The 14,652-nt window shown below is 44.3% G+C and overlaps 2 protein-coding genes across 2 annotated transcripts in view; one reads left to right on the forward strand and one right to left on the reverse strand.

Annotated features, from left to right (window-relative positions):
* The window catches only part of NDUFB5 (NADH:ubiquinone oxidoreductase subunit B5), a 140,204-nt gene extending 126,572 nt beyond the window's left edge, over positions 1-13,632 (reverse strand). Inside the window, exon 1 of the mRNA XM_069618678.1 lies at positions 13,478-13,632. Coding sequence (XP_069474779.1) covers positions 13,478-13,595 — 118 coding nt within the window. The 5' untranslated portion in view covers positions 13,596-13,632. The remainder of the gene's footprint in view (positions 1-13,477) is intronic.
* A 537-nt stretch (positions 13,633-14,169) lies between these two features.
* The window catches only part of MRPL47 (mitochondrial ribosomal protein L47), a 237,391-nt gene continuing 236,908 nt past the window's right edge, over positions 14,170-14,652 (forward strand). Inside the window, exon 1 of the mRNA XM_069618677.1 lies at positions 14,170-14,323. Coding sequence (XP_069474778.1) covers positions 14,220-14,323 — 104 coding nt within the window. The 5' untranslated portion in view covers positions 14,170-14,219. The remainder of the gene's footprint in view (positions 14,324-14,652) is intronic.

Genomic DNA, 14,652 nt, shown 5'->3' on the forward strand with positions numbered 1-14,652 from the left:
GCAGAGAGAAAAGTGTAATGTTGTTTTATGTTTAAAATCAATAAAATCTTTGATGAAAAAAAAAGAATCTACGAAATATCGCTCTAGATACGGCTCTGGCTTCCCACTGGTCGACCAGATGCCAGATCTATGAAAAAGGGGATAAAGCAGGCAAAACTGTGGCATGGCTAGAAAGGCGGGAACACAGTAAGGGACAAGCGCACGCTATAAGATCAGCAGATGGGGAACTATTTACGGCAGACTCCAATATTGCAGAGGCCTTCGCGGACTACTACGAACAACTTTAATCCCCGCCGAGGGAGGGCCCTACGCCTAACCACTAACTTTCTTGATACGGTTGATATCCAGAGAATCTCGATAGAACAGGCAGAACAACTTGACTCTGAAATCACAGAAAACAAGGTCCAAGTCGCTCTAGCACAGCTCCAATCCAGGAAGACTGCGGGACAACGGCTTCCCTGTTGAGACATAGAAACGTCTGGGTGGCACAGTGACCGCATGCATCGTATGTTTCTCCCCCTAGATCTCAGAAGAACGTGTATAGTGGTGATCCATATATCAGGGAAACCCCCGGAGTGCTGCGCATCTTACAGACCTATATCGCTGATAAATGGGGAACCAAAAATCCTAGCGAGAATCCTCGCCAATAGATTGCTTGGGGTGATTGAGACACTCATCCATCCAGAACAATGTGGATTCATGCCCAACAAATCCACCCGTATGAACATATGCAGACTCCAACTAGCCATAGAACGAGCCCCAGAGATACCTGACCCACTGGCCTTACTGACGGTGGATTTCGAAAGGCATTCAATTCGGTGCGGTGGGAAGCCCTCTGGGAAATCCTGAACCGTATGAATCTCGGACAGGGTTTCATCTCCTGGACCAAGCTCCTCTACAACATTCCAGAAGCGACGGAAAGGTTGAACGGCAGGTCATCAAGGCGTTCCCTTTGGGACTGGGGACCAGACAGGGCTGCCCCTTCTGCCCCTTGCGGTTTCTCCTTGCCATAGAACCACTGGCGATCAAACTCAGAACCGATGGGAATTGGTCTGGATTCGCCTGGCCAAAAGGGGGAGAAGACAGACTGTCACTGTATGCAGACAACCTCCTGATCTATGTTAGCAACCCTGTGATCTCCTGCCCCATTTTGTCCCAGAACCTTTGAAAACACCAGAACTTCAGGGGCCTTAAAGTGAATGTCCAAAAGACCATATACTTCCCGATCCAGGGTGGAGACGCTGCAATTCCCGAACCCTGCCCATACCCAGTTTCCGTCCTTGGCTTTACATACCTAGGTCTTCGTATAAGCCCGGCCCTGGATGACTATCTCCGGCTGGACAGATTCGATAGACACATTTCTCACTGGCGGACCCTCCCGCTCTGCTGATCGACCGTAAGAAAACTGGGAAAGGGACCGGGGCGGGATAGAACCAGAGGAATGGGTGGAAGCATTGATGTTCCCCCGTAAAATCGCCATTGATGCGAAATTGAGGCCGACACAACTCTGAATACTGCACCGCTCCTACTACGCCCGAACAATGCTAGCCAAATGGGGAGGAATAGAGGACGAGGTTTGTCTCCGATGCAAACAAGAGAGGGGCACCTTCTTCATACTATCTGGGAGTACGATGTAGTGCAGACTTTCTGGGTGGAATGCACTGACAGGGTCTCAGAAATTATGGGGTCATCTGTAACACTCTACCCGAAGCCAATGCTGTTTGGGATATGGGGGAGGTGGACTTTACCAAATACGAGAAATTGTTTCTGGCTGTTTTCGGGGTGGGGAAACGATTGATCGCTGCAACCTGGGGCTCGACAGAAGCACTGTGCCTAAATCGCTGGTCCAACGAAGTAGATAGGTGTGCATCCCTGGAACAACGTATTTACAAAGCGAGAGGCTGCCCCAGGAAGTTTAAAAAAATATGGGGGAAAATGGACAGAGGACTGAAATACCACCCCCGCCCTCTTCAACCCCCCCCACACCCACCCCCGGATGGCTGTGCAACCCCGGAACCATCAAAGAAACATGTTAAAAGGCTGTTGATACGCTTAACACATCATCTGACCCTGCTGCCCTGAATCAAATAGAATCATATTGCATCATATTCTACTGTATGCTTATGTTGTTGGATTGTTAAAACTCAAAGTGTTAAGTGCCACAAATCCTCTGGGTTCCCTTCCCCCAAGTTCAAGGCAATAAAGTTCCAAAGAACAGAGTCTTGAGGCACCGCCCTCAAGACGGTATTAAAGTTCATCAAGTCCAAGGGCTCCTTTCCCCAAGACGTCAACATATCAACTTCTACTTGGTTTCAGTCTTTCAAGGTTCAACACAACTCCAGGTCAACTTGAGTCTCCTTCCGGATTGCATAAACAATTCACTTAAAGTACTCCTTCCTGGTTTGTTTCACAACGTCTTTGGCCATCACAATTGAGGCTTCACTGGTCTAGGCACAGTTGTCGACCACACAGTCCACTCATCACAGGTTGTGCAACCAGGAACCCTAGGCTATTCAGCCCACACAGGTTTTCACACTCACTTAGCTCCCCCTTATCGGCCTCTTGGCTTTATATGCAAGTTCACACTCACTTAGCTTCTCCTGGTTAGCCCTTTATCTTTGCCACAATGTGTCATATATCCTCTGCCAGTCTTTAGCCTTGCTGCACTGTATTCATACATAGAATTCACAGTGTGGTGGTTATATTTCTTCCTCACTTTTCTTTCATGCTCTTTCGCAAACTTCCACACTTGCTCTCTTATTCCATATGGGCACTTTCCCTATTTATCTTTCATCAGACCGTAGCTTTGCCCATAAAGTTTTCATTCAGTTCAGTATTCAATATTTCCTTAACACCTCATTCTCAAGTATTCATTACTTGCTTGCGCTTACATTTTATTTGCAAAAGGTGAGTCAGTATTAGTATCAGATCACTCCACATTCACAATTACTTGTTTCAGTTCATTCTGCTTGTTTCAGTTCGTTCTGCATTCTCAGAAATGTGGCAGTATTAGGAGGGGTGCCCCAGGAGTGGTCCCTGAATAGCACTCACCGGCTGTGTGTGGCCGCGCTCTACTGCTTCACCGGTTCACTGTTCGATTCGCTTAGATCCACCAGCTTCGCCTCTCTCACGGCTGCCACCAAGAGTTTCTCCTCGCTCTCCTGCTGGTCGCTGTGGCACTGGGCTTCAGGCGGAGCACAGCTTCCCGCTGTAGTCGGCAACCAGCCCTCAGCCGGACAATTAGACCCTCTCGTGGCCTTCACTCGACCTGGTTGTCCCTTCTCCAGACTTACACAGCTCCCTCTGACATGCGACTCTCCAGCCCGTTCTGTTCCCTGCTCTTTGCCTTTCTTCCTGACATGATGTGCAGCCCTGCTCTTATACTCCCAAGGAGTGTTAAAGGTCCACAGGTGTGGGTCATTAGATTTAATTGCCTGACCTCTCTGCAGCCTATTTGTTGGACATGCCAGACTTCCCCAATGGTACTCTTTCTTTGTCTCAGTACTACAGTGGTGAAAATACCTGGCCGCCTCTTCCTTGTCCCAATACTGTAGTAGGTTGATTGGGGAAAATTGAGGGGGGGGGTGGGGGTACTAGTTCACAGTAGCCCATAAAGACCAGGGGAAGGGTTAGGTTGGTTCTCTGAAGGAAAAGGGGGATACCATGTCTCCCCTGTCCCATCCTTAAACCTTCTCTTCTTTGCCCACTTTATAGTATTTCTAGATTGGTATTATCGCCTTGCATTTTCTTGGTCAATGGGATAGGGTTAGCAATACCCCATAAATGCCAGTGGGATAGAGGGCTCCTCCTGAAACGGAAATGCTCGATACCGTGTCTCACCTAGGTCACCTCATCCCCAAGGACCCTTCACTCAGGTGATCCACCCTTGCTTCTCCACCCCCAGGGTCAGGATTCAAAAATCGATGCCATTTCCCTGGCCACCCGAGAAGTGGACCCAAGGGGAGTAAATGCTCTCAGGTTTCCCATAGGGGATACAATTTAATATTGTAAAGGTTGAACTGTGTTTAACCATATACTCATAAAATTAAAAAGAAAGATCACAAAAATATAAAATCAAAGTTAATAGCAGTCCTTTATGATAATTGTACTCGCTCAACGTGGTTGTTGCATAGCACATTGTGCCCGATTATTATGAGCCGAGGCTTTAAGATACTGTCCAACTTGACAATTAAGCGATCCTCATGTGGAGCTAGTGCTCTTTTCCTGATTTTGTGACAAGTGTCCTTGATTGGTTTCTTATGGGTTTACTCCCAGCCCCAGAGCCTTTTTATTTCCAGACAATCACGGGTGCATTTCTCTACAGTGCTTTGCCTTCTTCTCTTCACTAGCACATGGGAAAGGTGTTGGGTCAGATGCTCACTTTATGCCAAATCTCCCTCACCAGTTAGAGCCGCAGCCTTTTTGCTGGACTTGTGGATTTTTTGTCTATTTTCCTGGGTGAGTGAGGGCCTTTCCCCCAGAGCCCCACACCCCTTCTTTTACTCCGACTTTGAGATGTCATTCGTTATGTCTCTCCATACATTATTTTTGAAGCCATGCTTTTCTCCAACTTTCTAGGCATCTGTAATGTAATTTTGCAGAACACAGCACTTTCTGGGCAGTGTTGCTCAGCAGCCCCTTGAGATTCCCTTTTTATTTTCTCTTATTGTCCTTGTAAGAACACATGTTCCCAAGGGTAGTGGAATACTTTTTATCCTTTCTACATTTTATATTGTGAGATCAGCACACACCGTGCTGTGGGGTTACACTGTATCCTCTTTCTCACTGCACCTGTAACATTTCTGTTACACTGACAAGCATACCTGAATGTCATTTTAACTCGCAGGCTGTGCTCACAGCCGCGATAATGCACAGAAGGGTCACCACGGACCTAAAATGGTGACTATATTCTGTGATTTCTTGTGCGATTGTCCTTTTCTAAGTCCTTCTTCTGTCATGCTGGGTGGGAGAGGTCCCGATTCAACTTTTGTCTTTGGCAGGAATCCTTTGTGAAGCCTGCCGAGGGTCCAGTGTCTGGACACTGGAAAGCGAGGGAGGAGTCTGAAATGTTGCTGCTCTTTGTCCACCCCCACAAAGTTTGAATGTAGCACGAATGCCGATTGGCTTGGATCCTGAGGCTGAAGACAAGTCAACCACTGGAACTGAACCCAAAGAGGAAGAGAAGACACCTGCAGCTACTTCCAGCGACCGGAGAGGCCAGCTTCTGTGCTGACCCCCTTCTTCAAAGCGACAGAGGGGCTCTGAAGAGGATATCTGCTTCCCTTGGGCTGGTGGGAACAATCAGACTTGAGACAACCTGTATTTCGAGCTCTCACAATGAGCGGCAGCCTTCCTGGGATGCAAACCGCCAATAACCTGGGACCTTGAGCCTGAGGGCAGTGCATGGTCTTCCAAAGAACGAACCTTCCTGAAACTTTGGTGGACTCCTTCTGGACCTCCAGAGGCAAGATTCCACTCCTTGAAGAGCCCTCACCAGAGTGCAAGGCAGAGAAAGCGAGGCAAATCGACTGGGCGACAACCATTCTTCATCTTGTGTCCTGGAAAAGGCACCAAAACCACAGACTTTCTACTAGACTGCTGCTAAATCCTTTCCAGAGTCCCTCCTTTCATCACCACGACCAAGGTACAGGCGACCACGTCTGCAGCATCGCAAGGACATCCATCTGCATCATTTTGTTCACTGCTGAAGTACTGCGAGACTCCGATAACTTACCCAGAGCCATTATGCCGCTCATGCTTTGCTAGAGTGACGATTTGTGTAGTAGGAAGTTTGCCCATAAACGGTTGCCCAGGCCTAACGCTAGTGCGTGTTCAGAGGTGAGTCTGCTGACTTCGCAGAACACTTTTACCAACTACAAAGTATTGTACTTATTTGATACAGAAGAAATCCTCTCAACTCTGACTTTCCTAGAGTTTGTCCCTGCTCTTGTTCTGCCTACAGCTGGCCACTGGACCACCAGTGTCCCATTCTGCCTCTGAGACCACTCCTGATAAGGAAGGACTGCTAAAGCAGAAGGCCTCTGTGAGGAAAACAGTGTTGCAAAGTACCTGCTTGCTATTGTTGGTCTTGTAATTGCATTATTCCGGAAGCAGAATATGTTACAAAGTGTACTCTACAGTGGTTATTACTCACCTAAATTGCCTACTACCATTCTAAAAGTATTTTTCACTGGTGTACAGAATAGGATACTAGGTTTACTACAAATTTTTTTTTTTACATTTTTTTTTTAAACTTACCTTGAATTGCACAATGGCTGTCTTTTACACTGTGGTTTACTTACAAAACGTATTGTATGGGTTTCCTAATGTGTTTGCTATTTATGATAGTACTTAACTTTCCAAAGAATTATCTTTGTGTGTATAATATAATTTGTTATATATCCCAGTGTATATAAGTGTTTCTTTGAACCATATATATACTGTACATTCTTTGTACCTTCCTGCAGCCCTCTCTCCCTCCTATTAGAAGCATGGCTGCTCTGCCATTGCTACTTACCTTGAGTGGCACAGGTCTATACTAGAAGTTGTAATTCTGTATTGCCAAGTAGAGAGTCTTATAAAAACCTATTGGTAGTGGGAATTTTAAAAACTCCCCAACAAAAAGACAAAGCCTTCGAGTTGGCATAGTTGAGCTGAACCAAAGAAGTTTTTATTACTGCAATTTCACTACACAGGGACTTTTCCAAACTTTTTAGGTTAGTCACTTCTTTCACAAAGATTAGATATGTTTGGACTTCCCCCAGAAGGTTGCACAAGAGTCCGGGAAAGAATTAGGGGCTGTAGGTCTTGAGGAGACATTTGAAATGTTTGCTTGCTCTTGAGCAGTGTCATCTTCCCCATTGGGACTCAAGTCATCAAAGTGATCGCTATATCCACATCCTCCCCTGTTGTAGCTATGCGAGAAATGCTTTGTGGCCCTGGGGGGCCCCGCATCAGATTGATCGACAGTGGATCTATCTGTGTAGATTTCCACTTGAAGTGAATATGTTCTACACCTAATAAGAGGGTGTTGATACTTAGACCAGCTCATCATCATGCTCTTTCCAATGTTCGGACCTTAAGGCTACATGGTCTCGGAGATCTCTCATTTTTCCATGATACAGGATTTTGTGGGTTTCCCCATTTTAAAAATACTCCAAGAGCACTTCAGTTTCAGAATAAAGCAAATTGGCTTCTGTAATTGAAGCAACAACGCACAAAGACTAGGGGAGTTTGATGACCCAAGAGAACACCATAGACAATTAAATACTACAAAACTCTAGTCTCTGTATTTTCTCCTTATAGGCTAGACATTAATCAAACAGGTCATGTATTCTTAGCCATATAATGTAATATTCTATTAAATTGTATTACATTTTGTATTCAACACAATGTGCACAATTCAGTAAAACACAAAAATACATATCAATTCATATCACAATTTATCATTTAAAAACACATTACAAAATGTCACAAACCACATAAAAACACATTATGCATAAAACTACTTTCACAAGTTGCAATAACATCTGGAGTGCAAAAACCCTCAACCAATGTTGTCTGGCAGATAAGAAATACCTTGTTCATTTTATCTCCCCATATCTGAGACCAATTAAACAAATCCCTATATGCCATCAGGGTTCTAACACAACTTAATAGTAAATTCAATCCAGTGTTAAACAATACAGTGTCCTTTCAGTCCAACATGTTTCGTTCTGCATTTAATTATACATATTCCATAAGAACTTTAGGGGACCAACAACATGTGGTTAATTAGCACTCAATTTTGAAGTAGTGAAAAACGCCACCACTATTGGAGCTTATACGTCCAGACCTGGTATTTTCAAAATGAATACTTCATTAACCCGTACTGTGTGGGTAGCTTCACAAATAAACCACAACCTTGTCAACTTACCACAAGGGCTTCAACGTGCTATAACATCCAATCTTGTAGATGCCCGCCTGGTCCACTAGTACGGCATTCTGTTTGTCAAAATCTCTTGGTACCCGCGAATCCTGCTCAACGCCGAAAAAAGTGCCCTTGCATTCTCGGCAGCGATACACTCGTCAGCGGTAGAAATCCCTCTGTTGCCACGAACGTCCCATCATCAGACACCTGCTTCCATACAGCAGCTGTATGGAAGGAGGTGTCCGAAGCACAATTAGTAAATGATTTTTAGGCAGAGGCTGGGCGAAATGGTTTATGCGCCCCTTCCTTTTGCCTTCTGTGAATCTAACTAAATATGAGACAGGCCATCAATGCTTCAATACGTCAGTTCGAAGTAGCTAGAAAGAAGCTGAAAAGACTGGTAAATTAAGGAGGTACCAAAAGTGCTAGTTGTACCAGAAACAAAAAACGAAAAATGCCAGCTTCCTCTCCACTCCCAGGGTACGGGGTAGCAAAACACTGGGCAGCATTGGACCATCAACTCCGAGCTCTAAAACTGGTATATAGCACATGCTTTCCACTGGGGGGGTTGAAAAGAAGGGGGGGGGAAGCATTCCAACCATCACGCTGCACCCCCTAGGCCAACAGCATGGTCACTTCCGACGGCTGATCTGCATACAAGGTATCAAGCATATAATCCTCCTACTAGAAGATTTTAAATACTTTGCATTGGGGGGTTCCCATGGGTTAGTATACTTTATATAGCACAGACCAGTCAGTCGAATACTCAAGGGCTTGGAGGCTCAAGATGTCAGATCTCAACCAGCCCAGTAGGCACTATGACTCTCCAACATTCCCTGCCCCCTCACCGCCCTACCCCCAGGCAAGATAATAAACGGGCTTGGGTTCAAACTTGAACATTGAATATTGAGGGAAGGGCTCGGCACAGAGGCTTGCCGTGTTGGAACAGAGACAATAATAGTTTGATAGACCCCTTTGTAGATATGCAGTGTCGCTCCATTCACTGATGCCTTGCGACCCCAAACCCCCACCCAGGACCAATGCAGATCGCCAGTATCAGCCGCTCCTCGATATAAATCTGCTGATGTGTGCACACTGTTTAGAGAATCAGATCCCCCTACTGTCCTGAAGCAGCCATCGCTGACAACCAATAGCACAGAAGTTGTACTAAGGCAAGTAAAGCATTTGCTGATGCATCCCTTTCACAAACAAGGTTCTTCACTCTATATTAGCTATTCTAGACACCATCAAAGCGCCAGAAGATCGATACTCTGTTTCAGAGGCCTGGTATCACTGGAAGTCTCACAGAAGGACACAAACATTTTGCTTGAATGACACTCCATCAATCTTTTCTCGGGAAAAGTATGGACAAGCATTCAACAAACCATGGGCATCCATGCCCTCTTACCAGCTCTATCACCATTATGTATGTATTTCTTTCATTAAAGACAGACAAACTACTGCTTGACTTCATTCAGACTTCTACCGTTAAAACTTCAAACTGGTTAAATGCAAACACGCTCCATTATGCCAAATGGTGGCCTGGTATTTGCTATGGCATGAGATGTCAAGAGACCTTGCTCAACCACTCCTTTCTGAATCAAAAATAGTAAAGAAAACCTATGATCCACACTAAAAATATAGGTTAGCAACCTTATACCCACAGACAAATTCCTAGACTTCCACCGGACTAGCACCATTGATGACCTGCCAACACTTCTCTTAAAATTATTTTGGATGCTCACCCCTCTATAACACTCGAACACCCCTATAAACATTACACTAAATAATACATGGCTCTGCATATCCTCGCCAGAATAAATCAACCTTGACAAGCCTGACTGACTTTGTAGCTCATTCTTTTTCAATCGTATACAAGAGACATTGCCTGCTCATGTTCTTGCTCTTTAATGTAAATCATAATGTAAATGGCCACACATTGGTCCGACTTCTATTCTTGTTAGTTTGTCTCCATCATTAGCGTTAAATGTACCATCATGTTGTAATTGTTAGCATTACTGTCAGGGTACAAAACGTGCACTCATGACCAGCAAATGGCATTTGGCTCTTAGTGACTAAGAAATGGTGCGCTGTATATAAATATAATTGAGATGGCAAAGGACTTTTTATGGCTGGCTAGTAGCTGGTAACGTGAATTTCTCCCCCCTCAGTGTCCTCATAATTTATGTTACCCTATTTTTCATTGCTCTATAATTCTCAGTACCTCCCTCACTCCCAATTTCAACTGCATTAGCCCAGGTTTTGTTAAAATGCTATATTGCCAAGTTTTACTTATTCTTTCATTTATCAACTGTTAGAAAAGTCAGATATTTTTCAAAACGATGCATGGGGAATACCATTCCTTATCTGAACAGCTCTATTTGGCCCACCGTAATTTCTACTAGGAAAGTAAAGGCCTCTGGAAACTCCAAATCAACACCAAGCACCTACATATAAGGAAGAAGTGCAAGATCATCCTCTTAAAGGTCCTAGGTCCACACACCCTCCCACTGCTCACCCAACCCGAGAGTGGATTATCGCCACACCAATTCTCCCCTGGTTGCGTGTAGATCCCTTGCTGCCAAATTGCATGCCCTACCACTCCCCCCATCGTTAGCTCAACGTTCTCTGCAGCTCTGCCTTTGTCACGATTTCCTTTCCCCTACTATTTGTACAGCATATTTGCCAACCCTATGTATTTAAGTGGAAGGCTACTGCTTTTCAGACAGACTTACCACCTAAGGATTTTACTATCGTATCCTACCACATTTTTAAACTGGTGTAGGCTGTGACACATCACATCATGACATTATCCTCTAGTTTCTGGCAACTCCTGCTAGTGATTGATGGGGCTACACGTCTGGCAGACTTGATAACAGCAAGAGAGGAATGGTCATGTATGCACAGAAGCACTACAACCCCTCTTGCTCTCACGTGCTGGCTGGTTCGAATCCATAGTAATAAAAATAACATATCCGTGTTTTCTGAGCGAGGTGGATTTAAGTGACACGCACTTTTTTCAACAAGCTAATCAAGCTTTTGTTATTGGAATTACCCTATATAGTATCCAGGGTCGGACTGGGGAATAAAGTTGTTTCGGACACCAATGAAAAAGAGGCCCACAGTTGGAAATGGAATTTCATTCCTTTTGTAACAGACTCGTACCCAAGGGGAATTTTCCAGAAAAAGGTGATGCAAAGGGTGCATTTGAAAGAACATGTATTCAACAATGGCCAAAACTACTAGCCACATAGTGAAGCAACTTATCAAACTGGCCCACAATAGCATTTTCATTTTTTGCTTCGGCAGTGCCCCATTCACCTATAGGCCAGTCCGAGCCTGCTAGTATCCTGCAAGAAACAAATGTATTTTGTCCCTGATTTTTTTGCAGTGTTTGCAGTGACCGAAGGAACTGAATAGCATGCAACAGTTATTTTTTTTTTTTACAGTGACTGGTTTATTGTGGCGTTCTTGATTTTTAGGCTAAAGGGTAAGCGCATCAGTATTTAAGAAGGAGGATATTTGGCACATTTGTTTTATTTTTTTCTATATTTGTTAAATTCTAATTGACCATGTTTAAAAGAGGCACGTTTTATTCCATGGTGTGTGTGTTTGCTTATGTGGATGGAGTGCACATTTTATGAATAAGTATGAATTAACCACTGAAGCCCTGACACTCTCCTCTGTGATAACATCCGTGGCTGATTAAAAGCACCCCACTACATTTTACAATATATAATGCTGTTTATTCAGTGTGTTGGTTCATTCTTTCGCTTGAACTTCAGATAGCCTAATTTTCTTTTCTTATGTACTTATGTTTGGGCCTTTATTCTCTCTGCTTGTAAGGTTTGGGATCTGTATTCTTTTAGGCTGTTTGAATGGTTCTATAATGAAACATCATGTGATTACATCCATTCCTGCTCTTGCGTTTGTATTTCGATTCCTTACTAAAAAAAATAAGAAAAGCAATTTAAAAGCTAAATGTTTTGGCTTTTCTGTAGGCAGGTGACAGGCACTTTTCAAGCCCTCCCATAATGGTACTACCGCTCATTATATGTCAACAGTTGGAAAATGGTAATACTGTGGCACATTATGGCTGTGCCTGGCAAATACCACTAATGCCTACACAAAACTGTTAGATGTGCTTATAAGCAAATGTGTGTCCTAGAATATTCCTGTTGAAAACGAGCAATGGCAAAACAAAGGCATTTTGGCTGTTAATTATGCATGCCATAGCACTTTCCAAGCATTTCCATAATGGTACTGCTGCCTGCCATAAAACGTTAAACGAAAAATTACTTTAGTAACAAGGGCAAACCATGGCTGTGCCTAGTAAATGCCTATGAAAGATCTAATACTGTTGGCTTTGCCAATGCGTGTTTTTAACAGGAATATAGTGCAAGGAACAGATGCAAGGACACACATTTCCATATAAATGAAGGGACTGAAGGCATACTTGGTCAAGACATTTTTCTCACACTAGGAGCAGGTTTAAAGCTGCAATTAACACATTACCTTTCAATAGGGTACTTATTAATCATTTTGGAGTCACCTTAAAAACACAACGGTTGCTCATACAAATCCAACTGATGTGTATTGTGCACAGAAAGGGGCACGCAATGGGTGTGAATGGGCATGTGGACTAGCATGGTGAATGGGTGGGTATGAAGTCAATCCCCCATAGCACATGGTCTCTCTAATCTATCTTCACTGTCCTTGCCAATGATAGACATATAGGCAGCGCTCACAACACCCTTAATAGCCAAAACTAAGAAGGCTTACCACAGTGCTCACAATCACTCCTTCGTTATGTGATTTCTCAAGAAATCCAACGATCCCAGTTGGTCTGATCAGGGGCACATTTTGTGTGATGCCATGTCCTGCGATTATACCATTTTGCTAATGACCATTTTTGAAACTTGAAAGATCATACCTCTTTTTGATCACAGAATGTTGGCAAGTATGGCAAAGCACTCCGTTGTTACTAGGTCTGTGCTCAGTAAATACCCTATTCCACACCATAAAATCATGCTTACAAGTCCAACTCTGACATAACAAGGTATTGAAGACATGCACGCAACTATTAAAATGCAGGCGTATACAACTCAATAGCATAGCTGCCAAGCTGCACACTTCCACGAGTAACTGGAACCAGTCCTGTTTTTCAACACTGTATTCTCGGACTTGCAGGCCCATCCTAGCATTGGGAAAAACGAAATAAAAGTTCCAACATGCATTTGGAAACAAAAATCCGGACTGGCTTGAGGTATCATGCATGGAACTCAACTGGGAAACTTGGCTGGGGAGCAATAGGTATTTCTTCATTATTCAACAACCTACGCCCCTTACCGAAAAGAAATACAAGCCGCGTTTCCCTCCCCCCTCCTCCAGTGGCCACTACCGAAAAGCGCCTCCCAAAGCACTGACATGTGTTTAAGGTTTGAGAACACAGTGTATGCTGCGGTCAAACACGACTTGGGGATTCCTGTTTCCACCAAGGTCATGGAGGAAAACGGATGGGTCAAACAGACTGACCCTCTCAGAGTCCAACCCCCCAGCAACTCGTACCGATGGGTATCTTCGATCCACTCCGATTTAGCAAACTCCCTTTGGAAAAGCCGCTCTTCAAAGGGTTCAACCTGGCAGCAACTCCAAATGCCGCCCGCAGCAGGCTCATCCCCGCCATCTTTACTCAAGGCAAAGCCCTGGTGGTGGCTGCTGGGTAAATGTCATACCAATGACAGCACGGATGAGTGTCAACAGCGGTCTAGCTGCCCGGCGTGCCATCTTTAAACGGTATACGGCAAAGGGGAAGTCTGCATCCAACGCGGGCTTATTTCCGACATGTTTGTTCGGGGATGTGTTAAAAGAGATTGATTTGACAGCATTGCTATGGTCTTTAATTACATCGATCTATATAATTTTCATCTCAAAGCAAGTTCCATTTTGGAGAAGAACACAGTGAAAATGTGATGTTATTGGTATGGAATGAGTTAACCAGCATACATCATTCATTTTTTTGGTTGAACGAAAAAAATACGTGTATCGAGGTATTCTTGTAACGTTTCCTTTCGTTGCTGGAGTTTGTTGACATTTGCAAAACATAGAATCGCGGCAAAATCAGTCCCTTTCTACACCGCGCTATGTGCATGGCTCTTGTACTAGAATTTCTATTCCCGGTTTCCTGCAGACGAGACTTTTGGTTCATGCGGAGGCTGTACTGTACATGTTACACAGTTGCACCTTTTACTGGCGGAAGTAACTTCATAGGAGGGAATTGTGGGTTCGGTCGCAAGATCTTAACTCCAATATGGCTGCGTCCACGGTAGGACTGGCTGGGACCTTCTGCAGACGCCTGACAGCTGCTTTCCGAAGATGGGGAGCAGGGTCCCGAAGCAAGTGTACAGAAACCAGGTTGGGCGAGCATGTTAGTGTTGATAGAAACTCTTCTGCGCGTCAACACGCCTTGTGTGTGCGTTTCGCTATCCCTGTTAGTTAGCGCGTTCTGTATAAAGTGGTACCCATGCTCGTTTGCAATTTTTTAAAAACACCCCTTTCCTTGTTTTCAACATTCATTTTAAACACCCTTTATTCCCAGAATAAAGCCGTCTATAAAACAATGGCAAAACCCAATGCTTGAAAATGTCTTACCTCCCAAGAGACAACCAGCCATCTTTTCATACTGTCCTATTGCCTTCACACCTCCGGAGTCCTTGTTTCTCCCAGGCATCTTGTGCGATCAC

Source organism: Ambystoma mexicanum, chromosome 10 (genome assembly GCF_040938575.1).
Source record: "Ambystoma mexicanum isolate Mex_15411 chromosome 10, UKY_AmexF1_1, whole genome shotgun sequence".
NCBI lineage: Eukaryota > Metazoa > Chordata > Amphibia > Caudata > Ambystomatidae > Ambystoma > Ambystoma mexicanum.